At 37.2% G+C, this 17,219-nt stretch overlaps 4 protein-coding genes across 4 annotated transcripts; all 4 read right to left on the minus strand.

The window, feature by feature from the left end:
- Positions 1 to 226: 226 nt before the first annotated feature.
- On the minus strand, positions 227 to 1,664 carry LOC149616100 (uncharacterized). Its single transcript, XM_089856341.1, has 4 exons — positions 1,584 to 1,664; positions 1,406 to 1,512; positions 1,246 to 1,339; positions 227 to 556 (listed from the first exon to the last, which is right to left on the minus strand). The coding sequence occupies exons 1-4, from the start codon at positions 1,620 to 1,622 to the stop codon at positions 227 to 229; spliced, it is 570 nt and encodes a 189-aa protein (XP_089712467.1). The 5' UTR covers positions 1,623 to 1,664.
- Positions 1,665 to 3,082: 1,418 nt separating this feature from the next.
- Positions 3,083 to 5,289, minus strand: LOC149616101 (uncharacterized). Its single transcript, XM_089856151.1, has 4 exons — positions 5,265 to 5,289; positions 4,521 to 4,690; positions 3,779 to 4,098; positions 3,083 to 3,457 (listed from the first exon to the last, which is right to left on the minus strand). The coding sequence occupies exons 1-4, from the start codon at positions 5,287 to 5,289 to the stop codon at positions 3,202 to 3,204; spliced, it is 771 nt and encodes a 256-aa protein (XP_089712277.1). The 3' UTR covers positions 3,083 to 3,201.
- Positions 5,290 to 9,074: 3,785 nt separating this feature from the next.
- Positions 9,075 to 14,418, minus strand: LOC149616102 (uncharacterized). The gene is made up of 7 exons (XM_089856242.1): positions 12,537 to 14,418; positions 12,372 to 12,478; positions 12,238 to 12,304; positions 11,810 to 12,134; positions 11,336 to 11,553; positions 10,449 to 10,768; positions 9,075 to 10,131 (listed from the first exon to the last, which is right to left on the minus strand). Exons 1-7 carry the CDS (start codon positions 12,573 to 12,575, stop codon positions 9,876 to 9,878), a joined length of 1,332 nt encoding a protein of 443 aa, XP_089712368.1. The 5' UTR covers positions 12,576 to 14,418; the 3' UTR covers positions 9,075 to 9,875.
- A 776-nt stretch (positions 14,419 to 15,194) lies between these two features.
- Positions 15,195 to 16,858, minus strand: LOC149616103 (uncharacterized). Its single transcript, XM_089856152.1, has 4 exons — positions 16,834 to 16,858; positions 16,498 to 16,715; positions 15,946 to 16,265; positions 15,195 to 15,633 (listed from the first exon to the last, which is right to left on the minus strand). Exons 1-4 carry the CDS (start codon positions 16,856 to 16,858, stop codon positions 15,378 to 15,380), a joined length of 819 nt encoding a protein of 272 aa, XP_089712278.1. The 3' UTR covers positions 15,195 to 15,377.
- Between the last annotated feature and the right edge of the window lie 361 nt (positions 16,859 to 17,219).

Below are 17,219 nucleotides of genomic sequence, written 5' to 3' on the forward strand. Positions count from 1 at the left end.
AATTCTACGTGTAACGGTGCACAACGAAAACATCATGCTGAAAATCCATAGCATGTTTGTGCCTTTTAGTTCAATCAAGAGTCCAAACAACCTTGTGCATCTCAACCCCAAGTCACCTCTAGTGAGCCTTTCTCTAGTGCAGTTTGGTCAAATTCGGAAATTAACGCATTCTGACTGTGCATAAAGATCAAAAACAACCATTTTCTGAAATATATATCAATGATACTTAACGGTTCATAAGTAAAGAAGACAGGTAAAACCAGACGTATTCTAAACACGGTATTTTCTTCTTTTTGGGCATGTAGATGAAACGCTTTAAAAGCAAGGAAAATATTGATAGAAAAACGAGAAATATGATCGTAGTTAGCATCCAAATTAAGTCATCAACTCCACCGAGTGACAGTAGTTTGCTTCCATGACGTATGTGGCTGGGTATTCCAGTCACAAGATGGGCTTCTTCGATAGCATACACTTGACTATAATAACAGTTTTTTCTACATACATCCTTAGCATTAGTTATGTGAGTAGTTTCCGTAGAAATTATCAAGTCGACAAACTGTAAACAGAAATATGACTAATTACTCGATTTTTTATTTCAAATATTATATATTGATCCCTCAACGCGTACTCCCTTCAAAATAATTAATTTCGTGATAAAATAATTTCGGAAAATGAAATTGTTCTTGAAAAAGCGTAGATATGTAATTTCTTCAATTAATTTAGAAGTAATAGATCGATTGACATTAAAATAATTTGATTGAATCAGGGATAGATCTAATTTTAGAAGTAGGAATGGAGAACAGAGTAATGTGGGCGCGCGTCAAACGGGACGGAGGGGAACGAAAGAAGAGGCGGGCCATAGCAACAGAGGTAAAAAAGAATTACGTATTTTTCGCCGTCTCCGTCAGTCACATCGTCAAAACGTAGTTTAAGTGAGCCAATAAAATAATTTAAACTTTAAGTATTGGAGGGAGGGGCTCTATAATGGGCTACGAGTCGGACTGAAGTAAATACTAACCGTTCCCCATTCCTACTTTTAAAATTAAATGTATTCCAGATTGAATTAAATAGTGATTAAAGATTAAATGAATAAAAATAGTTTAAAAAAATTGCAGTATCTGAACTTCAGCTAGTCAGTCTATAAACGTCACTCATATTGTTTGTTTTTCGGACTTGGTTTAAACGAAGATGTTTTATTATAATTGATTAAGTCTTCAATCGCTTACTAGGCCTATATGCACTAACCTCTTGTATTATTTTCTGATTGATATCTCTCTGACGGTACTGTTTTGGTACAAATTTTTGTAAATCTGTCATGTTCGAGTGAACATACGTTAGTCTAGAAGAAAGCATTGTAAACCACATTATAAACTGCACTATAACGAAAGCCATTAATATTACATACGTAGTGTTTGGTAAATTAAGTAACACGAATTGAAGAATCGAATAATATATTTCAGATTTAAACTTCCCTGCCAGGAAGCCTTTGATCAATTTTGCCCATCTTATTTTCTAAAGTATAGGTGAAGTGATCAAATCGATTGTCATGCTTTTAGATCATATTTTACATTTTTGGTACTTACCGCATTTTTACTAACGGTGAAGGTCAAGTTGTACCACATTTCTTAGTTGAAAAATTTGTGTCGTATTCCCCAAAATTCGTATGAGCACTAAAATTATTTGTAGTGTTTCGCAAAATATGTACCAAGGAATGAAGTACTTGAGATAGGCGCTATATAAAACCATAGAGAATGTTTCAAGAGGAGTAGAAAGATACTTATAATTTTCTAATTCTCGGGTTAGGCGTTTTAGTCACGTGATTCGCGTCATCTGCTTAGTAGCACCTTTAAATGAGTTCAGTCTTTAAATAGACAACATATTAAACCAATGAGAGCCTTAACGATTTAGTCTAATCACCCTATGTAGTTCTCTAAAACTGGAAGACACCCCTTTTTAAAAGCTATATTCAATGATTTTAAATAGTTGGAGGCTTTGAGAGACCAATTCTCCTTCAGACCCCGAATGTAGCCTCGGTCCTTCAGTCAGTTCTGCACATGCGCACACAGCGCAACAAAGAGAAATTTGTTGAGAACTTTACCTTCTTCTTCGTGGTTTCCTTTTTAACGGATCACGTGACGTCTGGCTACTCCGCTTGCGCCGAGTTGAGTGCGCGTGAGAGCCAGAGACTACTATGCCATTCAAGTTAGCTTCCACCTTCCTTTTTGCCTTTCCTTTCTCTGCTCCTCTTAGTATATATTCTCTTTGACAGAACTCTGTGGTTTTTAATGGCAAGAAATAATGAAGAAAAGCGATGATTAAGCGTCAAGTTCGTGCACTAATGTTACTTTTCAAGAGTTTTTCCTTAGTAAATTGGTAATTTAGGAAACTATATTCAAACATATTCTTCGTTCATGACTCTACTTTAGAGCTGTTGTCGCATTTTCGTCGTAGTTAACATTAATTTCTAATCTAAATGTGGTCAAACTTGGCGAATCAAACTTTGGTTGCACTGCGGGACTTCAATTTTACCTTCACTTGACTATAGTTAGAAATTTTGTCAACACTCTATAAAAAGAAACTCATTCTATAGACATCCCAGTTGACAAAAATCTCATTAGAACTATCTCAATGCACAGAATTCTCATTAGGACTAACTTTCTCAATGAACAGATACCCCATTAGGACGAACTTTTCCAATGAACAGTATTGCCTTTTCAGTCAATAATAATAAACATCAGATAATCGATTTAATGTCTAAAACCGACTGATAGCAAAACTTCACTATATGAGGAAATCTTATCTAATAGGGTTAACAAAAAGATATTTATGTAAGTACTTTAAAACTAAAATTAAATCTTCATCAATATAATTTGGTTTATTTTTATTAATATTAGTATTTATGCGATGTGTTTAGAGCATCTTCCCCTTGACCTGTATGCGATGCCCAAATTAGTTTTGTAGTCAAGCTGATATTACGATCTAGAGTTATGAACCTTTTAATCTCTGAGAAATTAAGTTACAAATAAACTCAGTAAAACTATTTATTAACTTTGTTTACACAATATATATTACACGTTAAAGAGTAAGGAAATTCAGCAAATTCGAAGGGTGCTACGCCACACTTTGGACACATTTTTACATATGAAACGTATAAGCTGTGATGGTCAAATATTTATGCATTCCATATTTATTTCCATATAGTTAGTATTGAAAGATTCTCGGAAATAGTCGTTTCTTAGACTTTGATTTTATCATTTCACTTAAAATTTCTCGTAATAAAGCTAGAGAAGCGATTTCAATTCCCCAAGACCATATCATAAATACAATAGACAATTCATTAATAGTCATCTCCTTGGCTTCGTTCAGTTTTGTTTCAGTCATCTTTAATGAAGCAGTCATGAATTTATGGACTCTTGACCCTCGCTGAAACTGCGCTGTTTCCACGTAACGAACAATTCTGTGGACGAAAGATCATTCAATTATTTACTCGAGATGAAACCAAACCAAGACACAGCTGCCATCTTAAGTTATTTCCCTCACACCAAGTGACAACGCAGGTGGAGACCGCGAGAGATATGTCGACTTTCACTGCCTCTAGCGATACTTCTTGGCGTAAGGGAAAGAACCCAAGAAGGCGGCCCATCCCCTGTGGTGTTTGACTCCTTTTTGGTATTAATGGTATGGTCTATTACCATTTACCAAATGTTCGCAGAACGACGGTCAGTTCTATCTGAATGTATTCATCGCGTGAGTTACAGATCATCTCTAATGTACTTACAAGACATCCACATTTTTCAAGATTCTTTTGGGAATATCGTTTCTGAGACGCAAACAGAACATAGAAGAGAAGTAGGGTTCCTTTCCAACGTAGATCTTTGTGTCAGTGTCTCGAAAATGTGATATAACTTCTTTTATGGCTGAACTTAGAATTAAGTTTAAATCTTCCGTGCTTTCCAATAAGGCAAATTTGTTCGTGCCGTTAGGAAACGAGTCGAAAACGCTGAAATCTCCGTTTATCCAATTTGAAATTTTGCTCTTCAGTATCTTCATGTCGGTTTTAAGGTTATCATCAATGTTATTGCTTTTGTTCTTGTTTGCCTGTTTTGTATTAAAATAACCAAACCAATAAGCCACGGCACTAAGTACTGTTTGCCTTAGTCAGTTAAATTCATATAAGAAAACTGCAACTTTAACTTCTGATTTCTCCCAGCCGTTTTCCTTGGAGAAAGTGCGATGTAGTAGAAAATCTTTATTTTTACTACGTAGCCTCTGTACCGAGACACCGAGTTCTCATACAAATGAAATGGGAAAAGTTTCTAAAAATGGCGAAAGGTTGCAGCACTTATGACGCCCTTTGACGAATCGCCAGGCAAACGTATTGACGTATCCCAGATCAATATTGCTACTCCATCACACTCTCCTCCAAAGATGAACTGTTTGAATTCATATTTTTGGGATTTACCGTGGACTGGCTTTTCACCAGCAGAGAAGAATGTGAACATAAAGAGAAAACATTTTACCCTGTTTACGCTTCGTAGCCATTCGGAACCATCTCTGGCCACAGCTCTCATGCCAGAACTTTGAAACAAATCATCCAGAGTATTAATGCGAACTGATTTGGATACTGCTAAATTACTCTTCAAGATACCGGAGTACGCTTTTACTAGGATTGCAATGGCCAATAACCATCCTGCCAGGAGGAATTTGGCAGAAAGTCGCTTTGGGAAACTAGTTACAGCTGAAATTACAAATGAAGTATGAAAAAACCCGAGTATTTAATCCAGCGAGTAACCAACGTATTTAATTATAAAACAAAAATATTACGGGTTTGGAATGGGAAGTCCTTTACGGACCTAACCTTCAGGAACTCAACGAAACTATTTCTAATGAATCTTCTCCTAGTGTTACCAGAAGTAGGATAAGGGACTAGAAGTAAAGAGCTCTAGCATTGGTAATAGATCCTGGCACTAGTGAACAAATTTGAGGATTTCATGCCGCTTCCATTGCGCCTACACTAGAGAGGAAAAAAATTGGTCGAGTTCCAAAACAATTTCCTACCCCCTTCCCATCAACCTAAAGCGGCGAAACACGGACGCGACTGCTTGAATCTAGTTCGGCCGTCTACCGCCGCGAGCGTCTCCCGTTTGGGAGGGAAAATTGAGAAACCTATACCAGAGGGCCAACCATTGGTGTGTTATCAAGAATATTCACTTTCGCCAAGTGAAGAATTTGGTTACCTCGATACTTTTAGTCCCTTATCCTACTTCTGGTGTTACTGATATCAACCATGCAGTTTGGTATAGTTCAGAAATTAACGAAATGTGACTGTGCATAGAGAACAAACATACATACTAACAAGCAAACCAGTTTCCTAAATATGTAAAAGATATACTTAACTGTTCATAAGTAAAGAAGACATGTAAAACCAGACGTATTCTAAACATGGTAGATTCTTCTTCTTGGGCATGTAGATGAAACGCTTTAAAAGCAAGGAAAATATTGATAGAAAAACGATAAACATGATCGTGGTTAGTATCCAAATTAAGTCATCAATTCCACCGAGGGACAGTAGTTTGCCTCCCTTGCGTATGTTGCTGGGTATTCCAGTCATAAGATGGGCTTCTTCGATAGCGTACACTTGACTATAATAACAGTTTCCTCTACATATATCCTTAACATTAGTTAAAAGAGTAGTTTTGGAAGAAATTATCACGTCGACAAGCTAAAAACAGAAATATTCCCAATTACTCAATTTTGTTTTTATAACATTTCAGACATTAACACAACTATGTTTGCTTAAATGTTTCAGTCTTCATCCACTAACTAACGTGTACTTACATCTTGTATTTTTATCTGATTGTTATCTCTTTGACGGAACTGTATTGGTAGTAATTTTTGTAAATATGTCAGTTTCAGTGGAACATACGTTAGTCTAAAATGAAAGCATTGTAAACCACATTGTATCCTGCATTATAACGAACGTCATGAATTTTACATACGTAGTGTTTGGTAAATTGAGTAACACGTATTGAAGAACCGAATAATATATTTCACTGTTAAATTTCCCTGCCAGGAAACCTTCGATCAACGGTTCCCACGTCTCTATCTAGAGTGCATGGGTGAAGTGAATATTTTAAGGATTTTCATACTTTTCGATCATAATTTTCTTTTTTGCCAACTTACCATTTTGAAACCTAAAGTGAAGGTCAAGTTGTACTTCATTTCTTAAGTAAACAATGTGCGTCGTATTCACCAAAATTCGAAGAAAGTACTAAAAATATGGGTTCACGGGTAGTTGAGCGGTTTTCAAAAGAGCGTTTTGCAAAAAAGCGGTTCCCAAAACAGCGGTTTGCAAAACCGCGTGGAAGCAAAACCGCGGTTGCTGTTTCCGCGTTTCTCAATACAGCGCTATTTCCCAAAACAGCGGTTGCTGTTTCCGCCCAAACTGTGATTGATAGGGAGGGAAATCTCTAAAATATAATTTTTTGGAAAAGGCATATTATTTCAGAGTCCTGCACGGGCCGGGCTCAAGCCCGGTCCGGCCCGAGGCCCGGCCCGATCGGGTCGGTCCGAGCCGTGCTTTCCACTTTTGAAAATTGTATCGGGCCGGGCCGGGTCGGGCTTTTAAAATTTTGGAAATTAACGGGCCGGGCCGGGTCGGGCTTTTAAAATTTTGGAAATTAACGGGCCGGGCCGGGCCGGGCTTTTGTTGATTATCATTTAATCCAAAGTTCAAATGAAAGATAATTTAAATGAGTATAAGCTTCTAAGAACAAATGTAGCGAACAATTATCAAAAGAAATGAAAAATACACGACGCTAAAGCAAATATGAATTCAAATCATTGATTTTATGTAAAAAAATATAAAAATTACAACTGAAATACGTGTAACGGGCCGGGCCGGGCCGGGCCTGTTCAATTCGTGCAATGTGTCGGGCCGGGCCGGGCTTGGTTAATGCATGTAACGGGCCGGGCCGGACCGGGCCGAAAAACCAACTATGTACTCGGGCTCGGGCCGGGTTTCGGGCTTATTCAAAATGCTAAAACCGGGCCGGGCTTGGGTCGGGCCTGAAAAACTCGGCCCGTGCAGGTCTCTGTATTATTTTGGGAAGTCAATGAAGATAAACAACAATATTTTGGAAAAGGCGTAACATAATGATAAGATAACGTGGATAATGGATAGATAATGCCGAGCTCTAATACTTATACCTTCAACAATACGAAACAACGCTCAAGATATAAACGCTGTAATCAAAATGCGCTAAAACGAGAAATGGCTATAATGGCAAACGCGTTTATGAAAAAGCCGTTTTGGACAATGCTGTTTTGATAACACGCCCAATCGATAGCATACCAGGTTTAGGCCTGTGTTCCGCAAAATACGTTATCAATTCAAGTACATGAAACAGGCGATTTATAAAACCAAAGATAATGTATCAAGAGGAGTAGAAGCATAAGCATAATATACTGACTCTGAGTTTTAAAGTACTTGTAGTTCCGATCAGACACTTAAATGATTTCAGTCTTTAATCAGACGTCACATTCCAACCAATGTGAGCCGTAGCGATTAAGCGATAGGGAAGGAACCCTATTCTTGAGTCTATTCTCCTTCGTAAAACTAACTTTTCGGTTTTCATATCGAGTGGACAACATTGTGCCATTATGAGGAAACGCGAACATTCAGCTTCCAGTTCGACCACCAATGCTACTTTTTTCCATGGTAAATAAATAATTGAACAAGATACGCTGAAATACATTTTTTATTCGTGACTCTACGTATGTACTTGGGAACAGTTGCCTTATTTTCTTCGTCAAGCTGTGAAATACTCTAATACTTGGCATTGTAAACTGAGGTTGCACTGCGTGACTTAATTTTTACCGTTACGCCAGTTAACTATAGTTAATAATTGTGCTGGTAACCCCAGTGGCAGAGTCATACCGAATTTGCTTATCTCTTAGATATGAAGGTAGCTGCGGCCATTAAGGAAATTAACGTTACGAAACCACCGATTTCTTTCGTGTTGTGTACCGATCGATGTATGTACAATGTTTACCAAAAAGGTGTGGGACCAAAGTACAGTGGGTTCTATGACTTTTTGCTCTAGGTTACAAGTTATGATTAGAGTGTTTTATGGGTGACCCATTAAGTAAATAAGCATTGTCTTTAAGTTTCTCACTTAAATTTAAGGGGTCATGCGTGAAACACTTAGGTCATAACTTGTAGAACATTTCGACTCAAAATCGCCCCTAGAACTCTCTACTGTTTTTGGAACACCCTCTATATATCAACGAGGTCTTTTATATAAATTTGGTTTTATATTTAGTACAATCAAGATAGCTGCTTATGAATATTAGTTTTTTTGGTGAATTCGGACTTATTTTAGGGTAAATAATCAATAAAAACTTATTCTAAAGAATTCGTCATCCTCAGGTCTCACTCAAACTCTCTGCGGTGAAATGATCTTGGAAACAACTGGCGTGGCTTAATTTACGCTAGTGACGTCATAGTCTGACGTAAAAATCGCACCACTTAAATTATTTTCATTCATTCATTGGCTGCCAAAAAATTTGTTTGCTATAATTCTCCACCCTCTACCCTAGGCCCTCTGCCTAGGCTGAAAGAATCGAATATGAACGTGAACGGCGGCGAATCAGCGCATTTAACTTTAAAAAATCTAAAAAGTCACTTCTGCCATGCCTTTTTTAACGAGTCATGATATTTTTCGCCTTCGGTAGACAGCTAAACAGACGTAGGGGGAGGAGCTACACTTTTCAAAATAAAAAAGGACTCGCCTTATGTTTCCACCATCAAGGGTACAACGAGAGCCCCCTTCCTTCGCCATTCCAGCCCCTCCATACATTCCTGCTAAAACAGACTGACAGCAAAACTTCACTATGAGGAAATCTAATCTAACAGGGTTAATAAAAATAACTATGAAAGTACTTTAAAAGTTAACTGCTAAAATTAAATCTTCATCAATATAATTTGGTTTATTTTTATTAATATAAGTATTTATGTGATATGGTTAGAGCACCTTCCTCGAGGCCTAAATGCGACGCCCAAATTAGTTTTGTAGTCAAGCTGATATTACGATCTAGATTTATGAACCTTTCAATCGGTGTTGAATTTGGTTACAAATAAACTCAGTAAAACCAAAAGTGGATGAGAGGAAAAGTATGAAAATGGCCAAAAGTCGCGAGTCATCAGAGTTTCGCCGTTTCATTGGCGTAGCTATACTGGGCCTGTTCACTCCCTTAAAATAGGTCTTGTGTAAGTTGTGTTAATTCGCGGTTACGCGGTTACCGTCGTCTGTTATTGTGTATGCTAGAACTTCCTCGATTTGTGTTTGTAGTCAGGACAGAGTAGCTGGTAATGTTTTAAAAGGTATTTTAAGGTATAATATGGATTTAAGTAAGGTTTCGAAGCAATAGAAGAGCACATAAAACTAGATACGTTTAAAACAAATCTCGGTAATTTGGCTATAGCGCGAGCAGCTTGCGTCGTGATGCGCGTGATCGAGTGGGCTATGGTTAAACCAAGGAGCATAAATGTCTGAACTACTTTCAGTCGAGAGTTTGCATGTCCATCAGTCAGTAAACGAAATAATTATTGGCGAAACTTTGATGTCCGCTTTTTTTAACACAGGCTCTATGGCCATTGTCATACTTTCCTTCTCATCCACATTTGGTAAAACAATTTATTAACTTTGTTTACACAATATAAATTACACATTCAAAATAACGGAAATTCAGCAAATTCGAAGGGTGCTACGCCACACTTGTGACCCATTTTTCATATGAAACTTTTAAGCTGTGACGGTCATTATAAAATGTAAGTGCTAATATTTATGGGTTTCATATTTAATTCCATATAGTTAGTATTGAAAGATGCTCGGAAATAGTCGTTTCTTAGACTTTGATTTTATCATTTCGCTTAAAATTTCGCGAAATAAAGTTAGAGAAGCGATTACAATTCCCCAAGACCATATCATAAATACAATAGACAATTCATTAAAAGTCATCTCCTTGGCTTCGATCAATTTTGTTTCAGTCATCTTTAACGAACCAGTCATGAATTGATGGACTCTTGACCCTCGTTGAAACTGCGCTGTTTCCACGTAACGAACAATTCTGTGAACAAAAGTTCATTCCAATTAATTACTCGAGATGATACCCAAACAAGACAGCTGCCTCCCTGTCCCTCACACCTAGTGACAACGCAGATGGAGCCCGCGAGAGTTTTTTTCTCGACTTTCACTGCATCTAGCGGTACTTCTCTGCGAAAGAGAAATAACCCAAGAAGGTACCCAGCCCCTCTGGTGTTTGCCTGTCTTCAGGAATAATGGAATGGTCTATTACCATTTACCAAAAATTCATAGAACTACGAACAGTTCTATGTAAACTTTGTGTTCATCGTAGGACTTACTTATCATTTCCAATGTACTTACAAGACATCCACATTTTTCAAGATTCTTTTGGGCATATCGTTTCTGAGACGTAAACAGAACATTGAAGAGAAGTAGGGTTCCTTTCCAACGTAGATCTTTGTGTCAGTGTCTCGAAAATGTGATTTAACTTCTTTTATGGATGAACTTAGAATTAAGTTTAAATCGTCCGTATTTTCCAATATGGCGAATTTGTTCGTGCCGTTAGGAAACGAGTCGAAAACGCTGTAATCTCCGTTATCCCAATTTGAAATTATGCTCTTCAGTATCTTCATGTCGGTTTTAAGGTTATCATCGTAGTTATTGTTGATTTTCCTGCTTGCCTGTTTTGTATAAAATATTCAAATGAATAAGCCACGGCACTACAGTTTACCTTAGTCAGTTAAATTCATATCAAAAGCAGCAGCTTTCGATAAGATATCTACAAGAAGTGATATCTAGTTTACTAGGGAGAATGTTAAGATGCCTAAGTATTAGTATGTCATAGTTGCAGTCCCCCTTTCAAAATACAAGGGGGGGACGTAATAGGAGGCCGGGCAATTTCGTCTCTCCTCAGTCGGAAAATACTTAGTTTTCGTCATTCGCGTCGCGCTGACGTGAGTTTTCAAGAACCAATGAGATACTGGTTGTAATTTAGAGGCGGCGATTAACTCCGGACCTACGTTTAGACTGGAGATAAACCTAGAAATGTGGCGAATTTATGCCTACTCCCTAGTAAACTAGATATCGCTTCTTGATATCTATATGCCTGACTTCTAAGGACTGTCGACTACGTTTTTCTTCCCTGTGGGACCCCATTGATAATTTCAGTTCACGGTCAAATGTATTGATTGGCCGTGGGTTGACATTATATTAGCAGAGAAGTTTTACCGAAAAAGACAAAAATTTACCCTGGTGACGCTTCGCAGCCATTCGGAGCCATATCTGGCCACAGCTCTCGTGCCAGAACTTTGAAACAAATCATCCAGAGTATTAATTCGAACTGATTTAGATACTGCTAAATTACTCTTCAAGATACCGGAGTATGATTTTACCAGGATTGTAGTGGCTAATAACCATCCTGATAGGAGGAATTTGGCAGAAAGCCGCTTTGGGAAACTAGTAGCAGCTGAAATTTCAAAAGAATTATGAAATAAGTCACGAAACTTGTGGCTGGAATCTTCAATTAAGTATGAAAAACATAAACCCCGTATTTAGTTAAAGGAAAGGTCCGACACTTATGAATGTTCATTTTAAATTGTACCCCATAGTATGAGGGTCTAAAAACTTCTTACCACTAAGGGATTGGTGGAATTCTCACAGGCTGAGACTGTGCATAAAGATCAAACAACAATTTTCCCAAATATATATCAAATATACTTAACGGTTCATAAGTAAAGAAGACAGGTAAAACCAGACGTATTCTAAACACGGCATTTTCTTCTTCTTGGGCATGTAGATGAAACGCTTTAATAGCAAGGAAAATATTGATAGAAAAACGATAAACATGATCGTGGTTAGTATCCAAATTAAGTCATCAACTCCACCGAGTGACAGTAGTTTGCTTCCCTTGCGTATGTTTCCGGGTATTCCAGTCACAAGATGGGCTTCTTCGATAGCGTACACTTGACTATAATAACAGTTTTTTCTACATACATCCATAACATTAGTCAGATGAGTAGTTTTTGTAGAAAATATCACGTCGACCAACTATAAACAGAAATATGGCCAATTACTCGATATTTTTTAAAACATCCCCGACACTGTAACACAACTATGTTTGAGTCTTCATCCTCTAACTACATGTACTTACCTCTTGTATACCCTGATTGATATTGTTTCGACGCGTATTTGTCGGGTTTGGACGAACATACGTTAGACTAAAAGTAATGAATTGTAAGACACATTGGAAACTTCATTAGAACGAATGTCATGAATTTCACATACGTTGTGTTTGGTAAATTAAGTAACACGTATTGAAGAACCGAATAATATATTTCACTGTTATATTTCCCTGCCATGAAACCTCCAATCAATGGTTCCCACGTCTCTATCTAGAGAGGATGAAGTGAACTGAATACATCCATTGTAATACTTTTTTTGGTAACTTACTCTTCTGATACTAACGGTGAATGTTAAGTTGTAACTCATTTCTTAGCTAAAAAGTTTGTCGTATTCACTAAAATTCGAAGACGGTACTAAAAATATATTTAGAGTTTCGCAAAACAAGTAATCAATTGTTATGCACTAATGAATTCAAGTACATGAAACAGGCGGTGTATAAACCGAAGAGAATGTATCAAGAGGAGTATAGAATCAAAAGCATAATTTACTAACTCTTAAGTTTTAGGGTACTTCTAGTTCCATAGAACTTAGTAGTGTTTACCTATTAATTGATTTCAGTCTTTAAACATACGGCAAATTCCAACCATTGACAGCCGTAGCGAAGAAGCCATTCACCATAAACCGGTTTAAAGGTCCTTAAAACTGGAAGGCACCATCGTTTTGAAAACTTGGCAAAAGCTTAATCTTCTGCTCCTCTTTTATGAAACTAGAGTTTCTTTTTTCGTTCATATCGAGTGAACAACATTGGGCAATTATAAGAAAACGAAAACATTTTGCTTCCAGTTCGACCACCAATGTTACTTTTCTTCCTCGATAAATAAATAATGGGGCAAGATACGCTCAAATACATTCTTTATTCGTGACTCTACGTGTGTACTTTTGAACACTTACCTCAATTTCACCATCAAGCCGCATGCGTTAATACTTGGAATTGTAAACTGAGGTTGCACTGAGTGACTTAGTTTTTACCGTCACGCGAGTTAACTATAGTAAATAATTGTGCTGGTAACTCCTGTGGGGGAGTCATACCGAATTTGCTTATCTCTTAGATATGAAGGTAGCTGCCCTCATTAAAGTAATTAACGTTGCGAAACAACCGATTTCTTTCGTGTTGTATTCAGATTGATTTTGATTTACAAGGTTTTCCAAAAAGGTGGTAGGTCCGAAGTACAGTGGGCTATGGTTGTTTTCTCTTAAGTTACAAGTTATGATTAGAGTGTTTTATGGATGACCCCTTAATTAAAATAGCAATCACACATGTCTTTCAGTTTCTTACTTAAATTTAAGGGATAATCCGCAGAACACTCTAACCAATCCATAACCTGTTTAGGGTGGCACCTAGGGCCAAATGTCATAGAGCATTTTCGAGTCAATATTGATTTCCCATATATAGAACACGCTATACTTATGTCCTACCGAGGGGTTAGTCACTTGAATAATCAGGTGTATAAAACCGCAGAAATCGATTATTTGATTTCTAGAATTCTTAGAAAATCATCAGTAATCAAAATTATTCTTGTTGGTAATCAAACGTAATCTGAAATCTCCGATAATCACTGGAAATCACGTGAAATCTTGAGAAATTCAGAAATAATCACATGATTTACTAGTAATCTTTTGTAATCACCTCCGTAATCAAACCTTTCGTGAAATAATCACGCACAATCAATCGAGGAATTCGAAAATCCAAAATAACAATCGTAATCAGTTGAAATATAAATAATCATTTCTATTTCAACAACTGATTATTGCGGGACTTCAATTTTACCCTCACTTGACTTAAGCTAGAAAGTTTGTCAACGCTCATTAAAAAAAACTCATTCTATAGACATCCCAGTTGACTAAAATCTCATTAGGACTAACTTTCCCAACGAACAGAATAGGACTAACTTTCCCAATGGACAGAAAATCCCATTAGGACTAACTTTCCCTATGCATATAAATCCCATTAGGACTAAACTTTCCCAATGCATATAAATCCCATTAGGACTAAACTTTCCCAATGCATATAAATCCCATTAGGACTAAACTTTCCCAATGCATAGAAATCGCATTTGGACTAACTTTCCCAATGCATAGAAATCGCATTTGGACTAACTTTCCCAATGCATAGAAATCGCATTTGGACTAACTTTCCCAATGCATAGAAATCGCATTTGGACTAACTTTCCCAATGCATAGAAATCGCATTTGGACTAACTTTCCCAATGCATAGAAATCGCATTTGGACTAACTTTCCCAATGCATAGAAATCGCATTTGGACTAACTTTCCCAATGCATAGAAATCGCATTTGGACTAACTTTCCCAATGCATAGAAATCGCATTTGGACTAAACTTTCCCAATGCATAGAAATCCCATTAGGACTAAACTTTCCCAATGGATAGAAATCCCATTAGGACTAACTTTCCCAAAGCATATAAATCCCATTAGGACTAAACTTTGCCAATGCATAGAAATCGCATTAGGACTAAACTTTGCCAATGCATAGAAATCGCATTAGGACTAACTTTCCCAATGCATAGAAATCGCATTAGGACTAACTTTCCCAATGCATAGAAATCGCATTAGGACTAACTTTCCCAATGCATAGAAATCCCATTAGGACTAAACTTTGCCAATAAACAGTATTGCCTTTTCAGTCATTAGTAATAAACATCAGATAATTGATTTAATGTCTAACACAGGCTGATAGCAAAACTTCACTATATGAACAAATCTTATCTAATAGGGCTAACAAAAATATTTATGAAAGTACTTTAAAACTTAACTGCTAAACTTAAATCTTCATCAATATAATTTGGTTTATTTTTTATGAGATATCCCCTTGGCCGACGGAATGCCCAAATTAGTTTTGTAGTCAAGCTGATATTACTATCTAGATTTAAGAACCTTTAATCGGTATTGAATTAAGTTACAAATAAACTCAGTAAAACAATTTATTAACTTTGTTTACACAATATATATTACACATTCAAAATAACGGAAATTCAGCAAATTCGAAGGGCACTACTCTCCACCTACTAAGCATTTCTTCATATGAAACGTTTAAGATGTGATGGTCATTATAAGTGCTAGTATTTATGCATTCCATATTTAATTCCATAGTTAGTATTGAAAGATGCTCGGAAATAGTCGTTTCTTAGACTTCGATTTTATCATTTCACTTAATATTTCTCTCAATAAAGCCACAGAAGCGATTACAATTCCCCAAGACCATATCATAAATACAATAGACAATTCATTAATTGTCATTTCCTTGACTTCGTTCAGTAGCGTTTCAATCATCATTAAAGAAGCAACCTTGAATTTATCAATTCTTGACACTCGTTGAAACTGCGCTGTTTCCACGTAACGAACAATTCTGTGGACAAAAGATTATTCAATTAATTACTCGAGATGAAACCAAACCAAGACACAGCTGCCATCTTAAGTTATCCTCACACCAAGTGACAACGCACGAGACATTTTTCGACTTTCACTGCCTCTAGCGGTGCTTCTCTGTGAAAGAGAAATAACCCAAGATGGTACCCAGCCCCAGTGGTGTTTGTCTCTCTTCAGGAATTAATGGAATGGTCTATTACCATTAACCAAAAGTTCATAGAACTACGAACAGTTCTATGTAAACTCTTGTATTCATTGCAGGACTTACTAATCAAGACTCCATTGTACTTACAAGTAATCCACACGATTCAAGATTCGTTTGGGCATATCGTTTCTGAGACGCAAGCAGAACATTGAAGAGAAGTATGGTTCCTTTCCAACGTAGATCTTTGTATCAGTATCTCGAAAATGTGTTTTAACTTCTTTTATGGATGAACTTAGAATTAAGTTTAAATCTTCTGTGCTTTCCAAAAAGGCGAATTTGCTCGTGCCGTTAGGAAACGAGTTGAAAACGCTGTAATCTCCAGTTCTCCAATGTTTAATTACGCTCACCAGTTTTCTCACGTCGGTTTTAAGGTTTTTATCATTATTATATATTTTGGTCCTGTTTGCCTATTTTGTATTAAAATTTCCAAATCAATAAGCCACGTCACTAAAGTTTGCTTTAGTCAGTTAAATTCATATAAAAATCGGCATTTTCGATAAGATATCTATATGCCTGACTTCTAAGGACTGTCGACTACGTTTTCCTTCCCTGGTGGACCCCATTGACAATTAGGGATTGGCCGTGGGTTGACATTATATTAGCAGAGAAGAAGTTTTACAGAAAAAGACAAAAATTTACCCTGTTCACGCTTCGTAGCCATTCGGAGCCATATCTGGCCACAGCTCTCGTGCCAGAACTTTGAAACAAATCATCCAGAGTATTAATGCGAACTGATTTGGATACTGCTAAATTACTCTTCAAGATACCGGAGTACGCTTTTACTAGGATTGTAATGGCTGATAACCATCCTGCCAGGAGGAATTTGGCAGAAAGCCGCTTTGGGAAACTAGTTGCGGCTGAAATTTCAAATAATGTATGAAAAAACGTGAGTATTTAGTTAAAGGGAAGGACCACCATTTATGCATGTTAATTTTAAATCATACGCCATGATATAAGGGTCTAAATACCTCTTACCCCTAGGGGATTGGTTGAAGTTCATTTAGCAGACGCCACTAAACCGATGGCTGCGCAGTAGTCCTCATTTTTAAGACCAGGGATAGATTTAATTTAAAAGTAGGAATGGAGAACAGTGTAGTGTGGGCGCGCATCAAAATCCCAGACCCCCCTTCCCCGGAACGGGGGGGGGTATGAAAGAAGAGGCGGGTCATAGCGACAGAGGTAAAAATGGAATTACGTATTTTTCGCCGTCCCCGTCAGCAACTTCATCTAAACGTAGTTTAAGTGAGCCAATAAGATAATTGAAACTTTTCGTTACGCGTTGGAGAGAGGGGCTCTATACTAAGCTATGAGTCGGGCTGAAGTAAATACTTAACCGTTCTCCATTCCTACTTCTAAAATTA

Source organism: Phalangium opilio, unplaced genomic scaffold (assembly GCF_054372755.1).
Source record: "Phalangium opilio isolate 3A_F unplaced genomic scaffold, DU_Popi_V2 ptg000217l_1, whole genome shotgun sequence".
Classification (NCBI taxonomy): Eukaryota; Metazoa; Arthropoda; class Arachnida; order Opiliones; family Phalangiidae; genus Phalangium; species Phalangium opilio.

What these genes read in the sequence shown, in the direction of transcription:
- LOC149616100 (XM_089856341.1), bottom strand. Translation starts at nt 1,622, where the DNA reads ATGTGGTACAACTTGACCTTCACCGTTAGTAAAAATGCG. An exon ending in CTTAATTTACCAAACACTAC is followed by an intron (nt 1,340 to 1,405) that starts GTATGTAATATT and finishes GCTTTCTTCTAG; the next exon opens with ACTAACGTATGTTCACTCGA. An exon ending in ATCAGAAAATAATACAAGAG is followed by an intron (nt 557 to 1,245) that starts GTTAGTGCATAT and finishes TTCTGTTTACAG; the next exon opens with TTTGTCGACTTGATAATTTC.
- LOC149616101 (XM_089856151.1), bottom strand. Translation starts at nt 5,289, where the DNA reads ATGGTTGATATCAGTAACACCAGAA. An exon ending in TGATATCAGTAACACCAGAA is followed by an intron (nt 4,691 to 5,264) that starts GTAGGATAAGGG and finishes TCCTCCTGGCAG; the next exon opens with GATGGTTATTGGCCATTGCA. An exon ending in TTGAAAAATGTGGATGTCTT is followed by an intron (nt 3,458 to 3,778) that starts GTAAGTACATTA and finishes TTTCGTCCACAG; the next exon opens with AATTGTTCGTTACGTGGAAA.
- LOC149616102 (XM_089856242.1), bottom strand. Translation starts at nt 12,575, where the DNA reads ATGAGTTACAACTTAACATTCACCGTTAGTATCAGAAGA. An exon ending in TCACCGTTAGTATCAGAAGA is followed by an intron (nt 12,479 to 12,536) that starts GTAAGTTACCAA and finishes CATCCTCTCTAG; the next exon opens with ATAGAGACGTGGGAACCATT. An exon ending in GGCTGCGAAGCGTCACCAGG is followed by an intron (nt 10,769 to 11,335) that starts GTAAATTTTTGT and finishes TATACAAAACAG; the next exon opens with GCAAGCAGGAAAATCAACAA.
- LOC149616103 (XM_089856152.1), bottom strand. Translation starts at nt 16,858, where the DNA reads ATGAACTTCAACCAATCCCCTAGGG. An exon ending in GGCTACGAAGCGTGAACAGG is followed by an intron (nt 16,266 to 16,497) that starts GTAAATTTTTGT and finishes AATACAAAATAG; the next exon opens with GCAAACAGGACCAAAATATA. An exon ending in TTGAATCGTGTGGATTACTT is followed by an intron (nt 15,634 to 15,945) that starts GTAAGTACAATG and finishes TTTTGTCCACAG; the next exon opens with AATTGTTCGTTACGTGGAAA.